The 23290-nt window shown below is 48.6% G+C and overlaps 1 protein-coding gene across 1 annotated transcript in view; it reads left to right on the top strand.

Moving 5' to 3' along the window:
• FAM174B (family with sequence similarity 174 member B) overlaps positions 1-23072 on the top strand; it is a 31028-nt gene extending 7956 nt beyond the window's left edge. Inside the window, exons 2-3 of the mRNA XM_079913859.1 lie at positions 10111-10242; positions 21518-23072. Coding sequence (XP_079769985.1) covers positions 10111-10242; positions 21518-21521 — 136 coding nt within the window. The 3' untranslated portion in view covers positions 21522-23072. The remainder of the gene's footprint in view (positions 1-10110; positions 10243-21517) is intronic.
• Positions 23073-23290: the final 218 nt, after the last annotated feature.

The following is a 23290-nucleotide window of genomic DNA, read 5'->3' as shown; positions in this document are numbered from 1 at the left end:
AGGAAACTGAGGCCAGGAAATGGGAAGGGTTTGTTAAGGTCACCCAGTGAGTTTGTAGGAAAAGTAGGACTCAAGGCCAGGTGTTCTGATGCTCAGCCTGGCCTCTCCTGGGCCTCCAAGATGTGGCGGGCTGGGTTTTAGCCTGGTCAGTTGAGTCTCCCCAATGCTCAACCAGGGACCCAGGAGAGAGCATGGCTGAATGGATGGAGCAATCTTACCAGTGTATTTAATGACCCATTGGAAGCCTAGAAGGTGCTGAGAGAATATAGCTGAGGTGAAGGAGTTTCCGATTCAATCTGGAAGATAGGATAATGCCTTTGTATGATTCTGCTTGGCAGGTGAAAGGCAATCTAATTCTGTAGGGGAGTCATGTGTCAGAAGCAACACTCGATAAGTTGCCAGAGGACTTATCAAAGCCCCAGGGACTTTGGCGGGGGACATAGTGGTCAGGGAGGGCATATGGGGATGAGTAGAAGGATTAGGACCTGATGGGGTGGGAGAAGAGGTTCTTCCAGGACCGGCTGGCCGAGTGGGTTTTGTGGTGGGCAGGGTTTGTGAAAATGATCATCTGGAAATCATGGTGACAATAATAATAATAGCAACTAATATTTATTAAGCCCTTACTGTATACCAGCCTCTGTGCTAAACATTTTATATGTTTCCTCATGCCTGTGAGGAGTGTCCTGTCGGAATCCCATTTTACAGATGAGTAAATCAAGTTGCAGAGTGATGAAGTGTCTTGCTGAAGGCCATATGGCTGGGGAAGGGCAGGAGTCTGATTTCCAATCCAGCATTCCTCCCCCACTCCTTTTCCTGTTGCAGCCGGATTTTGGAAGACAGGAATCCCAGCCAGAGGATTTGGAGATTAGTAGTGGGTCAGAGGAGCAGATGGAGGATTTGAATACAGGAGTGTAATGATGAAAGGGCTGCTTTAGTAATGCTGACCCCTTTTAGGTGCTTAACATGTATTTGCTGAGTGACTGGATGAATAGTGATGTGGCTGCCTCGGGGATGCAGGATGGCGGGGGAGACCAGTGGAAGGTGCTGGAAGGACCAGGAGGGAGGGCTGCAGATTCGAGTGGGTGAAGAGGAGGATGAAGAGGAAAGTGTCAGGAGGACCGGAAGGGCCTGGAGAGGTGGGCGTGGTGAAGGGGATGGTCAGGCAGGGGAGAAGCCTTGGTGAGAAAGAGGGTGACAGAAACACCATGGAAACGCCAGCCACGCAGCTGGACATCTCGGCTTGCAGTGGCGGGGTTGGGAGTTCTGTCAAGAAGTGACTGTGCCTGAAGTGTGGACTGTCCCTGAAGTGGGGGGCAGTGGCGGCAAGGACTGACACCCCCGCGCCTCCTCTACCACGTGGCAGGGACAAGTGGATACTGAAAGGGTCATTTATGACATGTGTCCCGAAGCACAGTGACCCCAGAATTTCAAGGCTGTGGTTGTGTCCCTGGGTCCACCAAAGAGTCCCTCTCGGTCATCTTGCCACTGCCCTTGAACCAACAGAGCCGCCCCTAGAGGCTTCCTTCCTCACTTTTGGCCTCGCTTGCCTCTCCTGGCACCTCACAGACGGGTGAAGTGGACCCAACCCTTTGCAAACACACTTGGGAGCTGGAGGAACAGGTCTTGGGGCATTTGCTGCGGCCACGTTTCACGTGGCTCCTTAGACAGGTCAAAGCCGGGGCGTACTTATTTTTTCTTGGAAGAATGAGAGTTGGATCTGTCCCTCAGGGATTGAGGGAAGGAAAGGGAAACAAGGGTGGGGGGCAGGTAGAGGCGTAACCCTGAGGAGTTATGAAGAGGAACCCTAAGACTTGTCAACGGTATGTGGTCCTGTGTGAAATGGAAGCCCGGGACACACTGTGCATTGGGTGCTGGAGGCCGGCGTTGTGATCAGTCAACGGTGGTGTCACTTTGTTAATCCTGAGGGGACAGTGCCCAGGAGAGGAGGGGAACAGCTAGGCTGTATAGGTAATGACTAGTACCTCTTCATCGTGACTGAACTGCTGGTGAACAGATCTAGGACCTCAGTTGACAGTGAGAATCAGGCCATCTCTCTGGGCCCATGATTTTAGCTCAATTATTCAGTGTCACTCATGCGTGGCACCCAGGACCAAATAAACCATGGCCAGGAAGCTAAGTCAGAGGTTGCAGACTGACGGCCCACAGATACGTTTTTTTGTTTTGTTTTGATCTGCACAGTGGTTCTGTTTTCATTTTTTATTAAAGTGCCGTTGATTTACAGTGTTTCACGTGTATAGCAAAGGGATTCAGTTATGCATACATACATATATATATATTCTTTTTCAGATTCTTTTCCATTGTAGGTTATTACAAGGTATTGAATATAGTTTCCTGTGCTATACAGTAGGTCCTCGTTGTTTATCTATTTTATATACAGTAGTGTGTATCTGTTAATCCCCAATTCCCAATTTATCCCTCCCCCCCTTTTCCCCTTTGGCAAGCATAAGTTTGTTTTCTATGTCTGTGAGTCTATTTCTGTTTTGTAAATAAGTTCATTTGTATCATTTTTTTAGATTTCACATATACGCAGTGTTTCTAACAACTGAGATAACTGAGAACACTTAAAATTGGGAGTCTTCACATCAAAATCCAGATCTGCTTTTCTCAACAGATGGGAATACTGGAAACGCAGTGCCTCTGTAACGAGGGGCGGGTAGGGGGGGCGGAGAGCTGGGTAGCCACCGTCCCATCTCGTCTGTGTTTGTGAGTGCCAATCCTCGTGTCTCCTTGACTCCAAGACCGAGCGTTGGCTGTCATTTGTCACCGCGTTTGTTCTAATGTTTACATCACACCAGGCTCGCTTCACTGCTTTCCTGCGCCTGTGGGCTCTGGGGCGTTTGAGTCATCCCGCTTGACTGGGTGCTGGTACTGGAGCAGAGTGTCTGGCGTGGTGGGGAGGACAGGCGTCAGGTGTGGCAGCGCTGCTCGTGTACCTGGAAGTCTCTGGAACACCTGTGTCTGGGAGGGCTTGGCCGGAGCCCTGTTAGAGCTGGGCTGCCTGAGGTCCTGAAGCTCTCACTGCACTAGAGGAAAATGCTTTTGTCTCCTGTAACCGAGAGTCTCAAGTGGCCCATCTGGAGCGGAGCCAGATGAGATTCAGATCACGCTGGTGTTGGGCTCGTTTAAACTGCTTTAAAAGGATGGTGATGGGTAGAGCGCAGGGGCTGTGCCCGAGGCTGGAAAGGGAGGAGGCTGGGGCTTGGGAATTGTACCCTGGTCGCCAGCCTTGGGTTTGCCCCCGAGCCTGGGGCCCATCCCAGGTCATCGCCCCTTCTTGGGAGACATGGCGCTGTTGTCACTGGCTCTCCGGCATCTGCTTCCCTACATGGTGGGGCTGCACAGTGGGTTTTGGGGTCGTGTCCTTTCTCCAAGTTTGCTTGGTTTTCTAGGGAAGGCTCAGTTTTGTCATGTTCTGAGGGGGGAAGATGCAGGGTAGAGGTCAGAGGTTAAAAACAGGAAAGGCCTCTGTCCTCAGAGCACTGGAAGCTTCGGCCGGGTGCGAAGGCGGGCAGCTGACTCACGGCAGCCGCTTGATCCGATCTCTCCCCTACACATGCCGTTTTCATCTTCTGTATTAATCTTCCAAATGTCAAAGGTAATGTGCTCTTTGGAACGAGTAGTGTGGTTTCAGCAGAAGGCTGGCCCTCGAGCCACAGAGCTACTTCAGTGGGCTTCACACTGAAAACAGCTCAGGGGGAGGAAAGGCCAGAGATGCTGGGTTTGGCTCCTAAAGTCACCAGGTGAGCAGGAGACGGCAGGCAGCCTCTGGGTGGGACAGGGGGGCCCCCGGGCCTCTCCAGGAGAAGGGTCTCCTGTCCGAGAGGCAGGCCTGACACACACGTGGTCTGTTTAAATTTTTATCTTAACTACCTTCTTTGAATTTTATTTATTTATTTACTTGTTTGTTTGAAAAATAGCTCATATAGTCACATGGTTTGAAATTCACGAGGAGCCAGAGGGTATAGTGAACAATCTCCTTCTTAGCCCCGCCTGCCCTTCGGCCCCCCAGCTTCCTTCTCCGGGTGCTGTCAATTTCTTGTGACTCTTTCCAGAGAGATTTTATAAGTATAGAAATGAATGAATGTGATAGATACACATACGTACATATCTATCTATCTTTCCTGCTTTTAATGACAGCTCTATAAGATGTAATTCGCATGCCATACAGGTGTCCCGTTTAAAGTGTCCAAATCATGGTTTTTAGTACATTCACAGAGTTGCGCACCATCACCCCAGTCAACGATAGAAGACTGTTGTCATTCCAGAAAGAAACGTGAGCTCGTTATCGGTCACTCCTCATCTCTCTCCCAGGCCCCACCGCGGTGAGCTCTGCCACCAGCACCCTAGCTGCACTGCGGAAGTGCGTGACGTGGATACGAAATTCGGGTTCAGGGTGAGGGACTTGCCAGGAGGCTCACAGACAAAGGAGTTGCTGGGCTGAGACGGAATCGCACCCCTGGACGTGCAGCCTGTGGATCTGACCGCCGCACCCCCAGACTGAACTTCTGACAGCAAACTAACCCGTCCGGCTTTGCATTGTTTTGTGTCTCTTTGCAGGGGAGGGTGGGGAGGGCAGGCCCCTCTCCACGTGGGTCCTCTGGGCTCCCACTCTGCTCCCCAGCCTCCGTGTCTGCCTGAGCCGTGCGCCGGGGAGCATTGGGAAACCAGTTTCCGACCAGCTGTTGAGCGGGCCTTTGAGTAAACCAACCCTCTGGCTTTAGGATTACATTTCAGAGTAAGAGAATTTGAACTTCTCTTCTGTCTAGTTAGACATGTTTGTTTTGGCCCCAGTGGAACGATCCTTTGTCTCTTCTCGAGCTTCTCTGGTCTTGCTGGGTCCTGTGAAGCACAACGTGGGCATTTACTTAAAACCACCCTTTAAGTAAATGCCACCGTCTCTCCGTGGAGGCCACTTGGTGTAACGGGACCTCGTACCAGAAAAGAAAAATTACGGCGAAGGGGCCATGCTGTTGCAGGTGGGCCAGCAATATCTTTTCCCTTCCTTCTTCCCTGAATCTCCCCCTTCTTGGGCGGGGAGCGCTGTGACAGTTGTGGCAAAGCTGCCTTCCTGCTTGTGCCTCCCACCCACCCCCGGGTAGGCGAGGAAGCAGGGCTGTAAGAAGAAACACCGGGATAGGAACCCAAGTCTGACTCTAACCTGGGGCTCTGTCTAGAACCCGTTGCTTCTTTCTCAAGCTGTGTCCTCGAGGCTGACCCACTGCCCTCCCCCCCGGGGACACGTGGGTGACTGCAGATTCTCTGAAGCTGGGTAGCCTTAGCCTTTCCCTCAGACCGGGATGCTGGTGAACAGCCCTGTGGGAAGATCACCAGGATGCTTGTCGTCTCGGAGAACCTGTTCACAGGTCTCCCTGAGTGAAAACCTTCACGATGTTGTCACTGACGTGCATTATATGTATGGTTCCTTGTTTCTAGAACCAGAAACAGGGAAGAGTCCCAGGGTTTTAAAGGATCAGACAAAATGGGAAAATTATACTTACACGTGGAAGGTTTGCTGTTAAAATGTGGGAGAATCCCGAGATGGTGTTTATCATTACAGCCATGCCTTTTTTCCTTCGAGACCCTGTGACAACATTTAGGGTTCCTTTGTTTGTGGGTGACAGAAAGCCCTGACCAGACTGGCTTCGGTGACAAACAGAGTAGCATTGTTGGTGTCAAGGAGGGCTGGCATCATAGTAGACTTGGAGCTGGTCTCTCCCTCCAATCTGTCCTCTACCATGTTGGCTTTATGTTCCATTTCTAGAAGATGGCGATGCAGCTCTCACCTGGGTGAGTTACTGACCCCTTTCCTGCCTGCCTAGCAAAGGTCACTGGCTCTGATTAGTCCCATACTCCCCCCAGCCTCCCAGCCATGGCCCCGGGGGTTACAATACACTGATTCTGATTCAGGTTTAAGTCCCATGGTCCACTCCTGGAGCTGGGGGTGTGGCCAGTGGTCAGGCCTCCTCACCCACGGGGACCATGGAGAGGGGCATTCACCAAGGATACAGATGCCCAAAGGAGGGAGGAGACGGAGGCTGGGCTGCCCCAAACCAACATGTGTCCTGAGGGAGTCACCGTTAGAAAGAGTGGACGAGAAGTCTGCCCAGATCAATTTGAAATAGGAATGTGTGAGCTGTGGTAAGCGACAAGTTCCAGAAAGTGTGTACCAAGGGCAAAGAGTTTCTTGGTGTTAAAGAGAAGTGGAGGCGGAGTCTAGTGGCGGTGTGAAGTGGGCTTGCAGAGGGAGTAAGTGGGGGACCTGGCACCTTGCCTCTTGCCCGGCACAAGGTGGTTCAAGGTGAGCCTCCAGGGAGGTTCGTGCTGGAGCAGCCCTTGGTCCTTGGTCCTGGGGAGATCGACCTCTCTGAGGCTCAGTTTCCTCGTCTGGAACACAGAGATAACAGCGCTGCCGTATAGGGTGATTTATATGTTTTGCGTGTGACGTTACACGTAAATTGCTTAGCTGGCACCCGGGAGGAGCTCAGCTCTTAGGGACCGCTGTTGATCAGAAAAGATGTGTTAGAGCATCCACACTCAGAAGAGACAGCAGGACTCGGTGAGGTCACGTAGGCTTTGAACGAATCTGTTTTCCCCTTATCTCACGTCTTCCTCTCCGAGGCAGGGTGTCTCCGTTCTCTGACCCGGGACAGTGAGGCTTGGGGATCTAAGGGTCTGCGGGAAATGCTGGTCGACTATTCATGCATTTCCCAGCTTCTGACTCACACACAGCTAGTAAAGGAAGGGCTCACCTTTTAATTTGAAAAATACATGAGGTGAGGCCCCCTCCACCCAGCCCTCCCCACGCGACTCCAATCATACATGTGGTTTCTCTCTGGCGCAGCCAGTCACCTTCTGCCGTGGGTGAGGCTGAGTCTCTTTCAACTCCTCACAAGTCCTGGTTTTCCCTTATTAACATGTCCAGTAGTGAAACAGCAGAAAGTACTTTTTTGTGAAAGGTTTTGTGGCTCAGAGAGTTGATTACTTGAAATGTAATGTCTTCAGCTCATTGTGTCCAAACTGGTGTTTGATGCATGTCTGAGGGCTCTTGCTAATGGCCTTTTGGTTTAGGCAAGGCTCTGTAGAGAAATAGAACCAAGTGTGTGTGTGTGTGTGTGTGTGTGTGTGTGTGTATGCACACATACAGGCTTGAAATCCAAGAAGAGCTAAGATTTCCATTTTAGTCTGAATGCAGGAAAAAAAAAAAAAAAAAAAGAATGAGGTCCCAGCTCAAAGGCAGTCCGGCAGGAGAAATTCTCTCACTTGTGGGATGTCAGCCTTTCTTGTCTATTCAGGCCTTCAAGTGATCGGGTGAGACCCACCTGAGTTGGGGAGGGCAATCTGCTTTAATCAGTCTACCCATTCCAGTGTTAATCTCAACCAGAAACACTCTCACAGACACATCCAGAAATAATGCTTGAGCCAATGTCTGGGTAGCCTGTGGCTCAGTCAAGTCTACACATAAAATTAACCATCACTGAACCTTTGGTGTGATCTTCAGGTTTAAAATTACCTTCTCAGGTGACCTGCTTGGAATGGCTGTCATTAAAGCAAGTAGGCCATGGTGTTCTAGAGGTTGGGCTGTGTTCCAGCTTCTCCCATGGTAAGTGTTCAAGGGTCTTATTTTAAGCTCAGCAGGTAAATTTTCTCATCACGAGACTCTATGAACAATCAGGAAGAAGGAAGGTGATTTTATGGTTGATGGGGACCCATTTCCATGAAGCAGGGCTGAAGTCAGAGCCTTCAGAACCTTCTCCCAGGGGCAGCAGTCAGTCCTGCCCCAGAGCCAAAGACTAAGTGAGGTTTCAAGTTCCAAGTGCAGGACGAGGTTTAGGAATCAGATTTTGCATTTTTCTAATAAGCCTCATGATATTTGAAAAACAGTTACAAACAATATCGACTCTTCATCCAGAAACCATCTGGGCGCCAGTCTCTTCGGGCATCTACAGGAGCTTTCTCAAACCCTCGGGTCCACAGGACGCATCCTATTCCAGCGTTCCAGATGCTTGTCCAGATGTGTGTTGGGAATGGGCAGCCCTGGCACTGGGCACAGTTAACAGAAGGGCAAGTCTGGCTCCTTTGCAAAGCCAGGTGCTTCCTCTGAATAGCTGTGACCCGTCAGGGCAGAGATAGGAGACTTCTGAGAAAAGTGTGATGTGTGCGTCCGTGTAGATCCGGACCTTGAGCCTAGTCTAGAGGGCTTGGGGGGTGGGTGGTTTTCCTTGTGGCTTTGTCTTGGGTTGCTTGTGGCATATGGAGCCGTTTCTGGGCTTAAATTTCCCCATCCGGTATTGGAGATTGAATTGGTCAGGGATTATGTCATCTGGGGCAGAACACTAAGATCTATTTTATTCCTTTGTGGGGAGGTGGAGAGAAAACAAGAATCTGTTGATTGTGAGAATCTGGACCAGCGGTATTTATAACGTAAGCATTTACGCTCCGTTTTACAAAGCCTGCTTCCAAAATACTGTTGTCCCGTGGCCACTGGGGAGGTGACCGGCTGTGCCCCTCTTACCTCTTAACCATCTGGCTTGGTGTTTGCACCGTGCTGCAACGTGTTTGAAATCCACGCAGTTTCACACCCACACCTCTGCGTGCGTGCCTGTGATGAAAGCAGGAAGGACAAATTGCTTTGTAATGAGGCTAGGGGATTGTTAGGCTTTATAGCTGATTTCCCAAAGTCTCTACACAAAGAACCACAAGGAGCAGTGCTATAGGTTGTACAGGTTGCTTTAAGCCAAAGGTATAGATAAATATTTATATTTTCTATGCAAACAATCCTTTCACAAATCATGTCTTTGATAAATAACACTAGGTAAGAAAAGAGCAAGTTGCTGTTGCTAAGAAACTCTTACTTGACGGTGAACTTCTGTTTTCATTGTTTTGCAAACTTCTTGAGGAGTTTCTGTGTGCTGGGGTCAGAGAGACGGGGCATGTGTCTTTGATGTGGTCTCCAGCTGGGTACGGCTTACAGTCTGCAGGAAGCATGTTTAGAGAATATGATTCTTCAATGCCCCATTTATGATTCTAGGGGGTTTGGCTGGTTTCTCATAGACAGTTTCAAATATTTTTTAAAAAAGAGGGACATCAGAGAATACAAGGCATTTGGGAAAAAGTTCAAAATAGTGCAGAAAGAAATGCTTAGAGCATCAGTAGTCATAATAACAATATCGTTCCCTGTGGCATCATAAACTTTCAGCTGTGTCCTGATCAATGTCTCGTGCTTTGTGCAGAGGGTCTGACACTGGCGATGGAAAGGCTTGCTCGGCACTTTCCCCGTGGTCCCCAGTGACCGTCGACCGTCCCAGAGGTAAAAGCATAGGGTTATAACTCCCAATGCTCACAAATCCTTGTGATGGAAACAATACTCATTTGTACAAGTCCTTGTCACGTGAGAGAGGCTGTAGCACGTTTAACTCCCATTTGTTGATTATTTTCACAGACAGTCATTTTGCCAAGAGCTTGCTGTGGGTAGGCTTGTTAAATGCCTCATCTCACTTAATCCTCCCTCGCCTCCGAGGGACAGATACTGTTCTCATCCCATTTTATTTATGAGGAAACTGAGGCCTAGAGAGAGGGACTGACTTGCCCATGATCACACAGGTAGAAAGTGGGCAAGCCTGCGTTCTAATCCACCTGGCTGGCCCATGGGGCAGGGCACACAGTGCCAGGCTGTGACGCCTGTGCTTGGAGCAGTGACCTGCCAATACGGCAGGGCTGGGATGAGGGTGAGGGGTTAGGGGATGAAGGGATGAGGGGAATCATGCCAGCCCAGGGGCAGAGCTGAGTTCCATCCATGTTGGACATTTTGGTCTTTTGCTCATCGTGTATTCTCTTTGCATTAATTTTGCCTTTTAAAATCTTGCATTTGGGCATTATAGATCTTGATCGCTGGGTTTTATGGTGCTTTGGGCAGGTGTGAGTGAGGACCACGAGGGTTGCTGAGGTCAGGAACCCGCCCAAGGTCCCATGGCCGGAAGTGGAGGAGCTGGGGTATTTGCCAGATCTCCTGGGAGCCAGGCTAGGGGCAGCAGCGTGGCTTACCCCAGTGGGCATTGCTGAGTTCTCAGGAATGTGCTTCCCCTCTTCCAGGTCGGGGAAGAGGTTGAAGAAGACCCGCAAGTATGACATCATCACCACTCCAGCCGAGCGAGTGGAAATGGCCCCGTTGAACGAAGAGGATGACGAAGACGAGGACTCCACAGTATTTGACATCAAATACAGGTACCGGGTGGGAACAGTGGCTTTCTCCTGGGCTCGCTGGCTTGGGGAGGTGGGGCAGTTCACCTCTGAAGACAGTGAGTGGCCAGGCGTGTATTCTTGTTCTTTGGCTAAGTCTTTGACCTTGGGGTATTCTGCTTCTAGGGGGGAACTGCTTTGATCTCTCCCAGGAACGCGCAGCACCCAGAAAGCCAGCAGGGAAGTGCTTGCAGGGAAATGCTTATTCTCAACTCTTTCCTGACGAGAACCCTTGAGAAGTCAGCTTTGTGGGAGCGAAAGGAGAGCTGAATTTCGGACAATGAGCTTGTCATGTACAGACTGTGGGGAATCTGGTCCAAGCAACCGCCATGTACCACGCGCCATGCACACAAATGGAAACTTGTTTGTCAGCCTTGCTTAGTTGGTAATGGAGAGCGTGGGGTGGGGGTTACTCCTCGGATGGAATTTACCGCTGAATTCCAAAGGCAGGTGTGTTTCTTTAACGTGGCCCGTAGGAAAGTCAGAATGACTTTTTAACTTCAGGATTGTAGTTTGGGCTTTGGCTTCTTTTGGGAAGTACTACTCTGGGTATGTGAGATTCTCAATGTTAGAGCTGGGGGCAAGTGTAGTTTAGGGATGAGGGCTTGGAGGCCCAGAGAGGGGCCATGGGTTGCCCAAGTTCACAGTTATTAGTGGCAAAGTTGAGACACAAATCCAGGCTGGACCCTATCTGGAGATTCCTCCCTCCCCACCAGGGTCCTCCAGAGAAACAGAATCAATAGGATATACACACACAGAAAGAGATTTATTATAAAGGTCCAAGTCTGAAAGCCTGAGAACCAGGAGAGCCGATGGTGTAAGTTCCGGTGAGAGTGCAGGAGAAGACCAATGTCTCAGCTCCAACACGGTCAGGCAGAGAGAGCGAATCCCCCCTTATTCTGCCTTTTGTGCTATTCAGGCCTCCAGTGGGTTGGATGAGGCCCACCCATGCCGGGGAGGGCGATCTGCTTTACTCAGTTTACCCAGACAGTTGTTAATCTCAGCCAGAACACCCTCCCAGACACACCCAGACTAACGTTTTACCAAACATCTGGGCAGCGTGTCACCCAGTCAGGTTGACCCGTAAGAGTCGCATCCCACACAGCTTTTCTTTACCTCCTGACTTGTCCTTTTCCAGGACAGCCTTGGGTATTCTTGGCTATAAAGGAGTTAGATTCAAGAAAACAGTGTTTGGGATTTCGATTAGAGCAGCATTGACTCTGTAGATTGATTTAAAGAGAATCAGCCCTTTATGCTAAGTGAAATAAGTCAGACAGAGAAAGACAAATACTGTATGATATCACTTATGTGTGGAATTAAAAAAATACAGCAAACTAGTGAATATAACAGAATAAAAAGAAGCAGACTCACAGATAGAACAAACTAGTGGTTACCAGTGAGGAGAGGGAAGCGGGGAAGGGGCAAGATAGGGGTAGGGGATTAAGAACTACAAACTATTAGGTATAAAGTAAGCTACAGGGTCTTCCCTGGTGGCACAGTGGTTGAGAGTCCACCTGCCGATGCAGGGGACTGGGGTTCGTGCCCCAGTCCGGGAAGATCCCACATGCCACAGAGCGGCTGGGCCCGTGAGCCATGGCCGCTGAGCCTGCGCGTCCGGAGCCTGTGCTCCACAATGGGAGAGGCCACGGCAGTGAGAGGCCCGCGTACCGCAAAACAATAAAATAAAATAAAATAAATAAGCTACAGAGATATAGTGTACAACATGGGGAATATAACCAGTATTTTATAATAACTATAAATGGACTATAATCTTTAAAAATTTTGAGTCACTATATTGTACACCTGTAACTTACATAACATTGTACATCAACTGTACTTCAATAAAGAAAAAAAAGAGAATCAGGCCCTTTATGTTGACTCTTCCCATTCATGAACATGGAATAACTTTCCATTGATTTAGGTATTGGAAAAAAGATGTCTTTCAAAAACTTCTCCATAAATGTATTATAAATTTTTTCTAGATATATTCCCAGGTGTTTTACCTTTTGAGATATATATATATATATATATATATATATATATATATATATATTTTTTTTTTTTTTTCTTTATTTAAAAAAAATTTTTTTGGGGGTAGGATGTATCTTTAAAATTTTTTTTTAAATTGTTTATACAGCAGGTTCTTACTAGTTATCTATTTTATACATATATATGTCAATCCCAATCTCCCAATTTTTTTTTACTTTAAAATACTGTTTACTTTAAAATACTATTTTATTTATACTCAGGTCTGAAAAAAAATGTCTGTATTATCATGTTCACGTACATACCAATATTGGAAACAGAGTTTGTTAACAAATCACACCTAAATTTTATGAAGAATGCACAACATTGACATGGATTGGTTATTGATAGCGTGGAGGAACAAACCATTAGCTATAATTTGCAGTTTAGGTATAGAGAAGAAGAAACCCCCTTTGAGAAGAATCAAAACAATTACTAACCTGCACCCATACTGCAAAATACTAAATACTTAAGAAAGTGATTATACTGATTTTATTGCTAAGCCGTTTTATCGGTCTCACATTCAAGGCACAGAAATGAAACAAAATGGGAAGATCACGATGTCCTCATTGTGAGTCACAATGGAAAGGCTCAGCTGCATCCTGCAGGCCTGGGGTTATTGTACGATAGGGAGCCCTTGATGGCTTAAGTGGATCAGCAGACTGTTTTGATTTTGAGCCGTGGGATGGGATCTCATCCATGTTTGGTGTGTGAGCCGACTCCACGGGGGCTAGGATAGATGGAGCCATTTTTGTGGTAGCCTCAGACCCGACTACATAAGAAAAGACCCTAAGCAAAGAAATATCACTGTCTGTCCAGAAAGTCTACTGTTGACTCTTTCTTGAGTATAAGCTGGAAAAGGGGCCCCTCTAGAGAATCTGGATACAAATATTATTGTGGTCTAAAGACTGCTGGGTGGAGGTCGTGTCTGTTGTCACAAAGAGGAGGAAAGTATTGAAACCACTGTCAGATTAAGAACCTTCCACAACGAGTCTCAGTTCTTCAAATAATGGAGCAAGTTCCTTTCCTAGGAACAGTTAGCGCTGTATTGGCATTGCTCCTGGCTGTGAAACTCACCATCAAAGGCAAATGATTTCAAAATTAAAACTTTTTTTTTCAGTTTTATTGAGATGTAATTGACATACAGCACTGTATACGTTGAAGGTATACAGCATAATGACATACATATATTACGAAATGATCACCACCATAAGTTTAGTTGGCATCTAGCACCTCACATAGTTACAAAAACATTTTTTTTTACCTTGTGATGAGAACTTATAGGATCTACCCTCTTAGCGGCTTTCAGGTCTATCATACAGCAGTGTTAACTTGTAGTCATCATGTTGTACATTACGTCCGCGGGAGGTATTCATCTCGTAACTGGAAGTTTGTACCTTTTGACTGCCTTCACCCAATTTCCCCCTCCGCGACCCCCTGCCTCTGATAACTGCAAATCTGATCTCTTTTTCTATGAGTTCGGTTTTTCTAGATTCCACGTATAAGTGAGATCATACAGTATTTGTGTTTCTCAGCCTGACTTATTTCATTTAACGTGATGCCCTCATGGTCCATCCATGGTATTTGTAAATGGCAGGATTCCCTTCTGTTTTATGCTGACTAGTATTCCATCGTGTGTGTGTCTGTGTGTGTACGTGTGTGTGTGTGTATATCACATTTTCTTTATTCATCTGTTGTTGGACACGTAGGCTGTTTCCATGTCTTCGCTATTGTAACTCATGCTGCTGTGAACGTTGTGGTGCAGATATCTCTTCAACATAGTGATTTTGTTTCCAAAGGCAAATGATTACATGGAACTACCTGGTAGGTGTTAAGGTAGCAGGTAATACTTTTGCTGTTTGGGAGTCCGAGCTTGCTCCCTGGTCTGTTGCAATGCTCTGGAGGATTTTTGTTGGCCACTGTAATAATGGGCCCTCTTCCCGTGAGCCATGGCCGCTGAGCCTGCGCATCTGGAGCCTGTGCTCCGCAATGGGAGAGGCCACAACAGTGAGAGGCCCGCGTACCGCAAAAAAAAAAAATAATGGGCCCTCTATCTCTATGAGACACAGCGATAGCATGGGGCCCTTTCACACATGGTAATTTTTAATTACAGGAATCACTTAAGGTCCCCCAGGCCCCTCCATGCCTCTCCTCCACCCCGATTCTGGGCAGGAACTCAGGACTCAGCAAGTCCATTCATGCTAGTCTTTCATCCCAGATCATCCACGGTAATGACCCCTGTATCCCACAGGATCAGTCTCCACGCCCGGGTTTCTGCTTCTGGGGCTGCTGGCTTCTCTCTGCTGTCACTTTGGGGACAGCTTCAAAGACAGGCTCCCCTGCAAGCCGCTGCCACACGATTCATGACCTCAGTCTGATCTCTTTTTTAAAAAATATCACTTTCTTACTTTCTGTTCATGGGGTCTAGAAATGCAGTTGATTTTTTAAAAAAATCCAGCAGCCTCATTAAACTCTTATGAATTCTAGTAGTGTAAATGCAGATCTTTTGAGTTTTCTATGTAGATATATCACTTGAGACTAATAAGACTGCCTCCCTTCCCCCCAGGTCCTTCAACATTTTATCTCTCTCTTTTTTTAAGCCTTTTTATACTCACTCTTGGCCTCTAAGTCATTGTTAAATAGAAGTGATGATAATAGGCATCCTGTCTTGTTTTTGATCTTAAAGGGTGTGCTTTCAATATTGACACTAAGAGCAGTGTTTGCTGTAGGGTTTTGTAGATTTTTTTCCCCAGCAAGCTTCCCTCTAGTCCTAGTTTGCTAATGTCAGATTTTATTAAATTCTTTTTCTAGCTCTGTAGAGAATATTATACTTTCTCCTTTAATCTGTTAAGGTGGTGAACTTATATTCATTGATTTTTTTTCTAATATTAAACCAACTTTGCATTCCTGAGATAAAGGAGCTTGGTCATGGTCATGTTATCTTTTTATTCACGTTGCTACATTCAGTTTGATGATATTTTGCTCAGGACTTTTTTGTTTCTCTTAGTGACTGAGATTGGTTTGTCATTTTCCTATTTTGTAATATCCTTTTCAGGCTTTGGTAGAAGTTTTACTAGCTTCATAAAACAAGTTAGGTCGGTTCCTTATTTTCCTTTTCTCTGGAATAGTTAGTATCAGATTAGAATTATTTGTTTCCTAAATGTTTAGTAGAATATGCTAAAACTGGCTGGACCTTGATGCTTGCTTTGTTTGAAGATTGGAGAAAACTATTGATGTCCAGGCACCATCCTGCTTCCCTGTTTGTTGTGAAGGACGGACCTCAAGTGGTTCATGTGAGAAGTTGGTGCTGTTTGAAGGATGTGAGTGAACTTGGGGGTGAGTCACTGGACACAAAACCACTCTAGTCCTCAGGCCCAAAGATGATTGACCATTTAAAAAGACCAGGTCATAGCTTTTATTACAGATGTAATGTGTGGTATAGAAATTATGGATAAGAAAAAGGGAAAATAAAATCACCTTTAATCTCACTACTTAACGATAACCACTGGAGTGTGTGTGAGTACGTACCCGTGGAATTTTCTTTTTTACGGAAATAGGACCATGTTACACGTGCTGCTTTGGACCATTTTTCCACCCGAACAGCGTATCACAAATGACTTTTCAGGTCAATACGTTTGACAGAACAAGAATTTTAAGGCCAATCCTATGTTGGCTTTAGCGTTTTTGAGAACTGCTCTGTCTGCACGTGACAATCTGTTCACAGGTCCTCGTCTTTCCTGTTTAGAGATGGCTCAAGTAAATTTTTTGGTTCCCCCTGGGAGACAGACGACATTTAAATCGGATGTGGCTGAATCATGGCCTTGGGTGGTTTTATGAGTGAGTGCAAAGAGGAAACTCACGTTTTTGGCACCTGGGCAGTAAGGCCGTAACCTACCTTGTATTACACGTGCAGCTCGCTGATAACATCTCCTGACTTAGAGCCCGTGAGCATCCGCCAGGCAGGAAGTGGGGTGGAGAGAAGGCAGGCAGGGCAAGGCTTCCGTGGGCAGCCCTCCTCCCAGGCTCCCACGCCACTGGGATGTCACAGCGCGTGAGGTAAGGCCTCCGATGTTTAGGGCCAGATGCGGGGAGGGAAAAGAGTCTGTGGAAGTGAGTTTCCAACTCTGTACTTAAAAAGGCTAATTGGAAGAGAGAAATGATGGCTAAATGGAGTACAGAGACCCCTGGGGTTTTGAAATGGTTCCGTATTTCAAAAGGCATTTGCATCCTGGCTGCGTGTGTTTTGAGCTTGGTTGGCCTAGCGTGCAGGTGTGGCTGATGTCGTGGACCTCTGGGCCTCCGTGGTTTATCTCCGGAGCCTTCTGTGACACCCTCCAGGTGTCCCCTGAGGCGAGGCAGATGCCGCTCTTCCTGCTGTTTGTCTGGTAGGTGGCACCAGGAGCCATGACAAGCGCAGCCCGAAGGTGTGCTGGGAGGACACGCAGCTCTGGCCAGTCCTGGTCTCCAGGGGCCGGGAGGGAGGGCGGGCTTGGTGCCTCTGCTTCTTAGGTGTGGAAAAGACGTGGCCCGTGGGGTGCAGATATGCGCCCCAGAAATGCCTGACTCCCACCCTCTTGCAGGGCTTCCGGAGGGAATATAATTAGAAACGGATGAGATGTCCCCTGCACCTCTGGGGGCTGTGCCTGGCATCTTGGCTTTGGAACAAAAGGCGTTTGGTGGCTGTTTGCAGCCAGAGGCCCCTGGAGGCTGTGGTGGGAGGGGGAGAAAATGGACTTGACTTGCTTATCCTAGACTGAGGGGTCAGGGGTCAGGGTCCCCATGGCCACCCTATGGCAGAGACAAAGCTAAGGCCCTGCTAAGCACACTCAGGGCAGTGACTTCTAGAATCCTTGAGCTCGGAGGGCCCTTCGGCCCGCCCCACGCTCCCTCATCACCTGAGGATGCGGAGTGAGGCTGCTAGAAGCGTCAGCGTGGGGACCGCTGCAGAGGCAACCGGTACCCTGAGCTTCTGGGGCCTGGAAGGAATCAGACGGGACCTGGTGACCTGTGGGCTCCCCAGGGTGGCTGGAGCATCCTCCCTGGACCTGAAACGGCATCAGAGGCCATCCCCAAAGCAGGTTGAATAACTCTCTGCCAGCCCTCTTGCTTGTAGAATTCCGAGCTTATGTGTTATATATAAATGGGCATCTCCTGAGGCATTTTTGTTTCTCTGAAAAGCAATATTGGCATTCTGGGGGCAGTTCTCAGCTGAGGTATCGTGCACCTTAAAACTATTTGAGTTTTATATCTATGAGGAGGGAGACTATGCAAACGGGAATTTGTGTGGCGATGAAAATTTACTGCTAGGTGATTCTGTTTTTCATTGAAGTATAGTTGATTTACAATGTTGTGTTAGTTTCAGGTGTACAGCAAAGTGATTCAGTTACACAGATACATATATCTGTTCTTTTAAAGATTCTTTTCCCTTATAGGTTATTACGAAATATTGAGTATAGTTCCCTGTGCTATACAGTAGGTCCTTGTTGGCTAACTATTTTATATTGATATATAGAAGTGTGTATATTGTTAATCCCAAACTCCTAATTTATCCCTCCCCCTCCCCCCTTTCCCCTTTGGTAACCATAAGTTTGTTTTCTATGTCTGTGGGTCTATTTCTGTTTTGTAAATAAATTCATTTGTATCATTTTTTAGATTCCACATATAAGTGATATCACATGGTATTTGTCTTTCTCTTTCTGACTTACTTCACTTAGTATGATAAGCTCTAGGTCCATCCATGTTTAAGTGAATCTGACTTAGTTTCCCGCCTACATGCACACACAGTTTATAGAGCTGTGTAAGGCTCAGGCAAAGAAAAGGGGGAAAAAAAGGAAAACACACAAATAATCCTAACTAGCAGTGCTTTTGTAAAAGCTAGCCACGTTATTCAGTTGTTCTTTTTTGTGTTCGATGTCCTGGGATGAAAGTGGGAAGACTGCCGAGGGCCCCCCGGCACCTGGTGGTGTGGTCCTCATGTCTGTCTGTCTCAGGAGAACTCACACACGTGGCCCGGTTTCCTCCCTCGGCTTCTCCATTCCGTGGCTGCTGTGCCGTCTTCCTGAGGTGTCCTTGTCTGCTGCACCGAGGGGTCAGCTGCCAGTGTGCAGGACAGGTGCTGAGACAGGCGCTCCTGTGTGGAGGGCTCTTTCTGCCAACAGACAAACTTCTTGTAAAACATGGGACAGGGACAGGTTGGGGCATGCCCCTCTCCTTCTCTGGGATGGCTGTAACCCAATGTCGCTGTACAGGACGGTTGCAAGTCGGAAGAGAATAAGCATGGGTCATGGCACCTAAACGTGCCTTTACTTCACCTGGAGTTTCCAGGGAGTGTGGGAGCGGGGTCTGCATGGACCACCTTTCTGGTTAATCTTAGTGACAAAGCAGGGATGTCAATAGCAGTTTGGCTTTTCTGGAGGAGGGAAAGGGCCCAGAGATCCCTCTTAGAAATCTCTGCTTGTCATCTTCTACGTGCACCCGGCTCACTGCAAGTGTAGGATGGGTAAGCCTGGCCCTGCCCTCTGGGAGCTTGTGCTGAGGTGGGGGGTCCAGGAACATGGACTGTTATAAGAGGACCTGGTAAACGCCACAGGGAGGAAAGAACAGGGTGTGTGGGCAGCCACCAGGGGCACATCTCCCAGGCACCTCTTCCCAGAGGAGATGAAGCTTAGAGGGGGTTTGGAAGGACAAGGGAGTGAGCCTGGAGCACATTGACGGGCAGGGAGGAGTGAGGGCATCCGAGGAAGAAGTAATAGCATGTCGACAGGTGCGAGTTTGAGCGGGTGTAGGGCCAACCGGGTGAGCTGCATCTGTGAGCCTGTCCCCCCAGGACCCTCCCCTGGGGAGAGCCCCAAAGCTTCATGGCCTCAGGGGAACAGCGGGATGAAAAGAAGAGGGCCGGGACTTTACAACCTTCCTCCTCACCCCAGTCCCTCTGTCGGTTTTCCCCAGAGCTGCCCGAGTCACAGTCACACCAGAGAGTCTGAAGGGCAGCGAAGCACACTGCTCGGACTTGAGGTCCAGAGCTGGTGGCCTCTGAGGTGTTGGCACGCGCCCAGGGAAGCTGCTCCCCGTGGGGCAGGCGAGCACATCTGTTTTCTTTTTCCAGGAGCAGCCCTGGAGATTTAGTTCTGCTGAGGAGGGAGCCTGCAGAATCAGATGTGCTTGATGGTTCGTGGTGGCTCCCCTACTGCTCCGTCTCTACCCGCTGTGTGCGTGTGTGTGTGTGTGCGCGCGTGCGCGCGTTTCTTCCTATAAGCACAAGGAGTCAACAGCTGCCCACAGGGGGTTGGGGTGCAGGCAGGGAAGCTGGCAGAGCATCCCGGGGTGTGCCCTTGGGGCATCCGGAAGATGCAGTTCAACGAAATAGCGATCTTGGGACACCTGCGAAGGTGAATTTTCAATGCGTTGGCGGTATATAAAGTTCACATCTCTGCGAATTCTGACGGTCTGCTGTTTCCAGATTCAGCAGGCTGAATCTACCTGACTCCGTAGTCTGCTTTTGTTCATATGCACACCTGCTCTGGGTAGCTCTTGGGAATCGGGTCCCTTTACTCTGGTCCGATTCTTGGTTTTTGAAAGCTTTGCTGCTCCGTCTCCAGTCCCCTGGCCCCGACCCGTCACGCTCAACATTGAACTTGCAGCAGGATGCAGGGGAAGACCTGACTGTGGGGTCAAGGCCGCTGGGAGTCTTAACATTTGAGGTCCTCAGGCTGCATCTGTAGAGTGGGGGTGTCTGGGCTCCGTGGATGTCAGTAAGCGGGGGTGAGCCCCCCTCTTCCTAGCCCAGAGGAGGGGGCATGTGGGTGACGCAAGAAAACCAGCCTTCACAGCGTGGACATGGCCGTGGGGATTTATCTTTTTCTTCCTCTAATCTGTTGAACAGGGGACCCTAGTGGTCAATACGAGGATACCCATGTCTGTTTTTTTTAAATTTGGAAATAATTTCAAACTTAAAAGTTGCAAGACAAAAACAGTAGAGAGAACACCCAGATACCCTTTACCTAGATTTTCCTATTTTAAAATTTTGCCTCACTTGTCTTATGATGGCTCTGTGTGTGTGTTCAGATTTTTTTTTTCTGAACCATTTTCTGAACGCGTTACGTCTCTCATGTCCCTTTCCCCCCAGTACTTAAGTGTGTATTTCCTAAAAATATGATGTCCATATCTTTCAGTAATTAGTTACCTGATATTTATATTTGGGATCATGTAACGTTATGAAAAGCAGTTTATTATTTGATAAGTTCTATTAAGTCTCCACTGTTTTTCCATGTGATTATGTAATGCCCACGTTCAAACATTAATAGGTGCTGGGGACCTCTCAAATTTTCCCTCCTTTTCTAAGTCCCTTTGGATGATGTCTTGAATAGATTCAGTTTTTCAACTTTCACCCATTGTACAAATATTTCTTGCACCCCCTTCAATTGTCTGACACTGTGCTTGGTGCTGGGGTTTAAACGTGAACAAGCTCCGACAAGGGTCTCACCCTCAGGGAGCTCCCAGTCTAGGCAAGAGACAGACACAAATCAGATAATTACATAAACCATAAACCAGGGGCCAGCAGGCTAAGGGCCCTGGGCCAGATCAGCCCACTGCCTATTTTTGTATGGCTCCTGAGCCAAGAATGATTTTTACATTTTTGATGGTTGAAAAAGAAGCAAAAGAAGAATAACATGTAAAAATTAAATGCAATTCAAACCTCAGTGTCCACAAATAAAGTTTTATTGGAACACAGCCATGCCAAGCATTTCCAGCAGCAGGGTTGAGAAAACTAGAGGACCTGCAAAGTCAAAAATATTTAGTACCCTCTGGACTTTTACAGGGGAGGTTTGCCGAGCCCCGGTGTAAACTCCCACAGAAGTGCTAGGAAGGAGGATTACAAGGATAAGAGAGGTGGTGTTCTAGGGGTCTGTGTGGGGACCTAGGAAAGCATCCTGAGGTGGGAGCTGAGGGAAGGGAAGGCGTTACCTGGAGGAGTGGGTGTGCGTTCCAGGCAGCACTTTCAAAGGTCCTGGGGTTGAGGAGGGTGGCGTTTTCAAGGGCTGAAAAGGCAGCTTGTGTGGCAGGAATAGAGATGGGGGGCGAGAGAGATGGAGGCACTGCTGGAGGGGCATGGGGAGGGGTATCAACTGCCCTGCTAGGACGGCGGCGTGGCCTGGAGGATGGTCGTGGTTACGGAGGGGGTCACAATGGGTGTGCGCCTCTGCCAGAGGCCACTGACTTCTTCTTCTTCTTTTAGGTAAAACCTGTTCTCCAGCGTGTTGGCATCCTGTGGCTGGTCGGCTGAAGCTGGGGGGTGTGAAGGATCTGGAAGCTGTCCCGTCCGAGGCGTTGAAACCGTAACAAACATTATTTATGAAACCCTGGCACAGTTGTGTGTAGAACGTCGGCTCCGAATGTCACTGCAGGAGACACCACCCTCTGGACGCTCCTTTAAAATGTCACCCTTTATTCCCTCAAGAGGGCTTTTGCCTTGCTAAGGGGCAAGGGGAAACATGCTGATTTAAAAAATAATTTTAAAGCAACTGCCGACAAAAGTAAAAGAGATCAGAAGTTATCAGGAACCTGAGAAAAGCCTAAAGGATATTCAGCGGCATGTTTAGGGTTTCTGACAGTCTGCTCTCCTGGATCTACGCACTTCTATATGTCTGACCCTCTGTGGCCTTTCTGGGCTCGGTCGAGTTCTGGCCTTTCGTTGGTGGTGGCCGCGTGAAAGTTCAGAGTGCAAGGGCTCGGAGCTGCTCAGCTTGTAGCAGATGTAAACACGTCCTGTGGCTCCTTTTCTTTTCCGTTTCCGAAAGGGTTCAGCAGAATTAGGCATGGAATTTTAAAAAAATCACTGTGATAATTTAAATGAATGGTGGTTTGGTTGGCTGAAAAAAGCCCACTGCCAGGGACTACGTTTGCAGTTGGTCCAGGCCAGACTGGCCTAGGAACCCACCTGGACCCAGGAGGTTACTGCAGGAAGGCCCCTTGCACAGGCGGGTTTGGGTGGTAGCTTGTCTTGCAGCTCGAGTGCCCGCCCCTTGCTGGAAGCAGGGCCTCGGGCTGACTCCTCAGGATGAGAGAGGCCTCCCATTTCACTATTTCCCCAGGGTTATTTGCTGCAACGGATATCCTTCTGCAAAAGTCTCCTAGCAGTGCCTTTGGGGGTGGGCTACTCAGTTCTCTCTGGAAAGGTGTTTTGTAATTTTTTTTATCTCCTCTTTTCTGGCATTCTGCAGGGTTTGCAAATTTGCCTGTTTATTGTCTGCTCCGCTGCTTGGGATGAAAACTCTGGCCTTTCCCTACTCGCCCCTATTTTCAGATTTTTCAGTTTCCTGGGAAGGGGCTGCCCTGCTTTGGGGTCCCCTGGTCCCCAAGGCCCTCTGGGCATGGGTGCTCTGCAGCCCTGGCCCATCAGGGTGGCACTTTAGCCTCTGCAGAAGAGAAGGGCGGCCACTCTGAGGACAGCAGCCTGCTGGTCCTCGGCTCCCTCCTGGGATTTGGCTTCTTTTGTTGACTTTCCTTCTCCCTTTCTCCGCCCTGTTTGCCAGAGGGGGGCGGGGGGCTGCTTTATCTCTACCCTCCACCGTGTCCTCATGGGCCAGGGTGGTGACTAAACGGGATGGGCTGCCTAGCAGCTGTGCGCTGTCCGGACCTTTGAACTGGAACCGTGGCTCACACTTGCCTTTCCGACGACCGCGTCTGAGCCATCTGCGGAGAAGCTGGATTCTTCTGCCTGACGCACGAACGCCGGCCTCTGTATGCCAGGTGCTCGTCACAGGGCCTGGCAGAGGCGGCCACCGAGAATGACCTTCCAGACGCCACAGCTTTGGCACTAGAGGCTCTTAAATAAAAAACGCTTCTGGCGTGAACTGTGTATGCATCAGTTTGGAGGCTTTCTGAGATGGAGGCCAGCAAGGTGCCTTCTTTTGATGAGGGATGTGGGCCTGAGGCTCAGAGGAGGGCAGAAGGGGTGCCCAGGAGGAGGTACTAGGCCTGGGTTTGAAGCCCTGGGTGCCTCAGTGCT

Source organism: Stenella coeruleoalba, assembly GCF_951394435.1.
Source record: "Stenella coeruleoalba genome assembly, chromosome: 2".
Lineage (NCBI taxonomy): Eukaryota > Metazoa > Chordata > Mammalia > Artiodactyla > Delphinidae > Stenella > Stenella coeruleoalba.
Note: the sequence above shows the minus strand (reverse complement) of the source record. Positions and strands in the feature narration are given on the sequence as shown.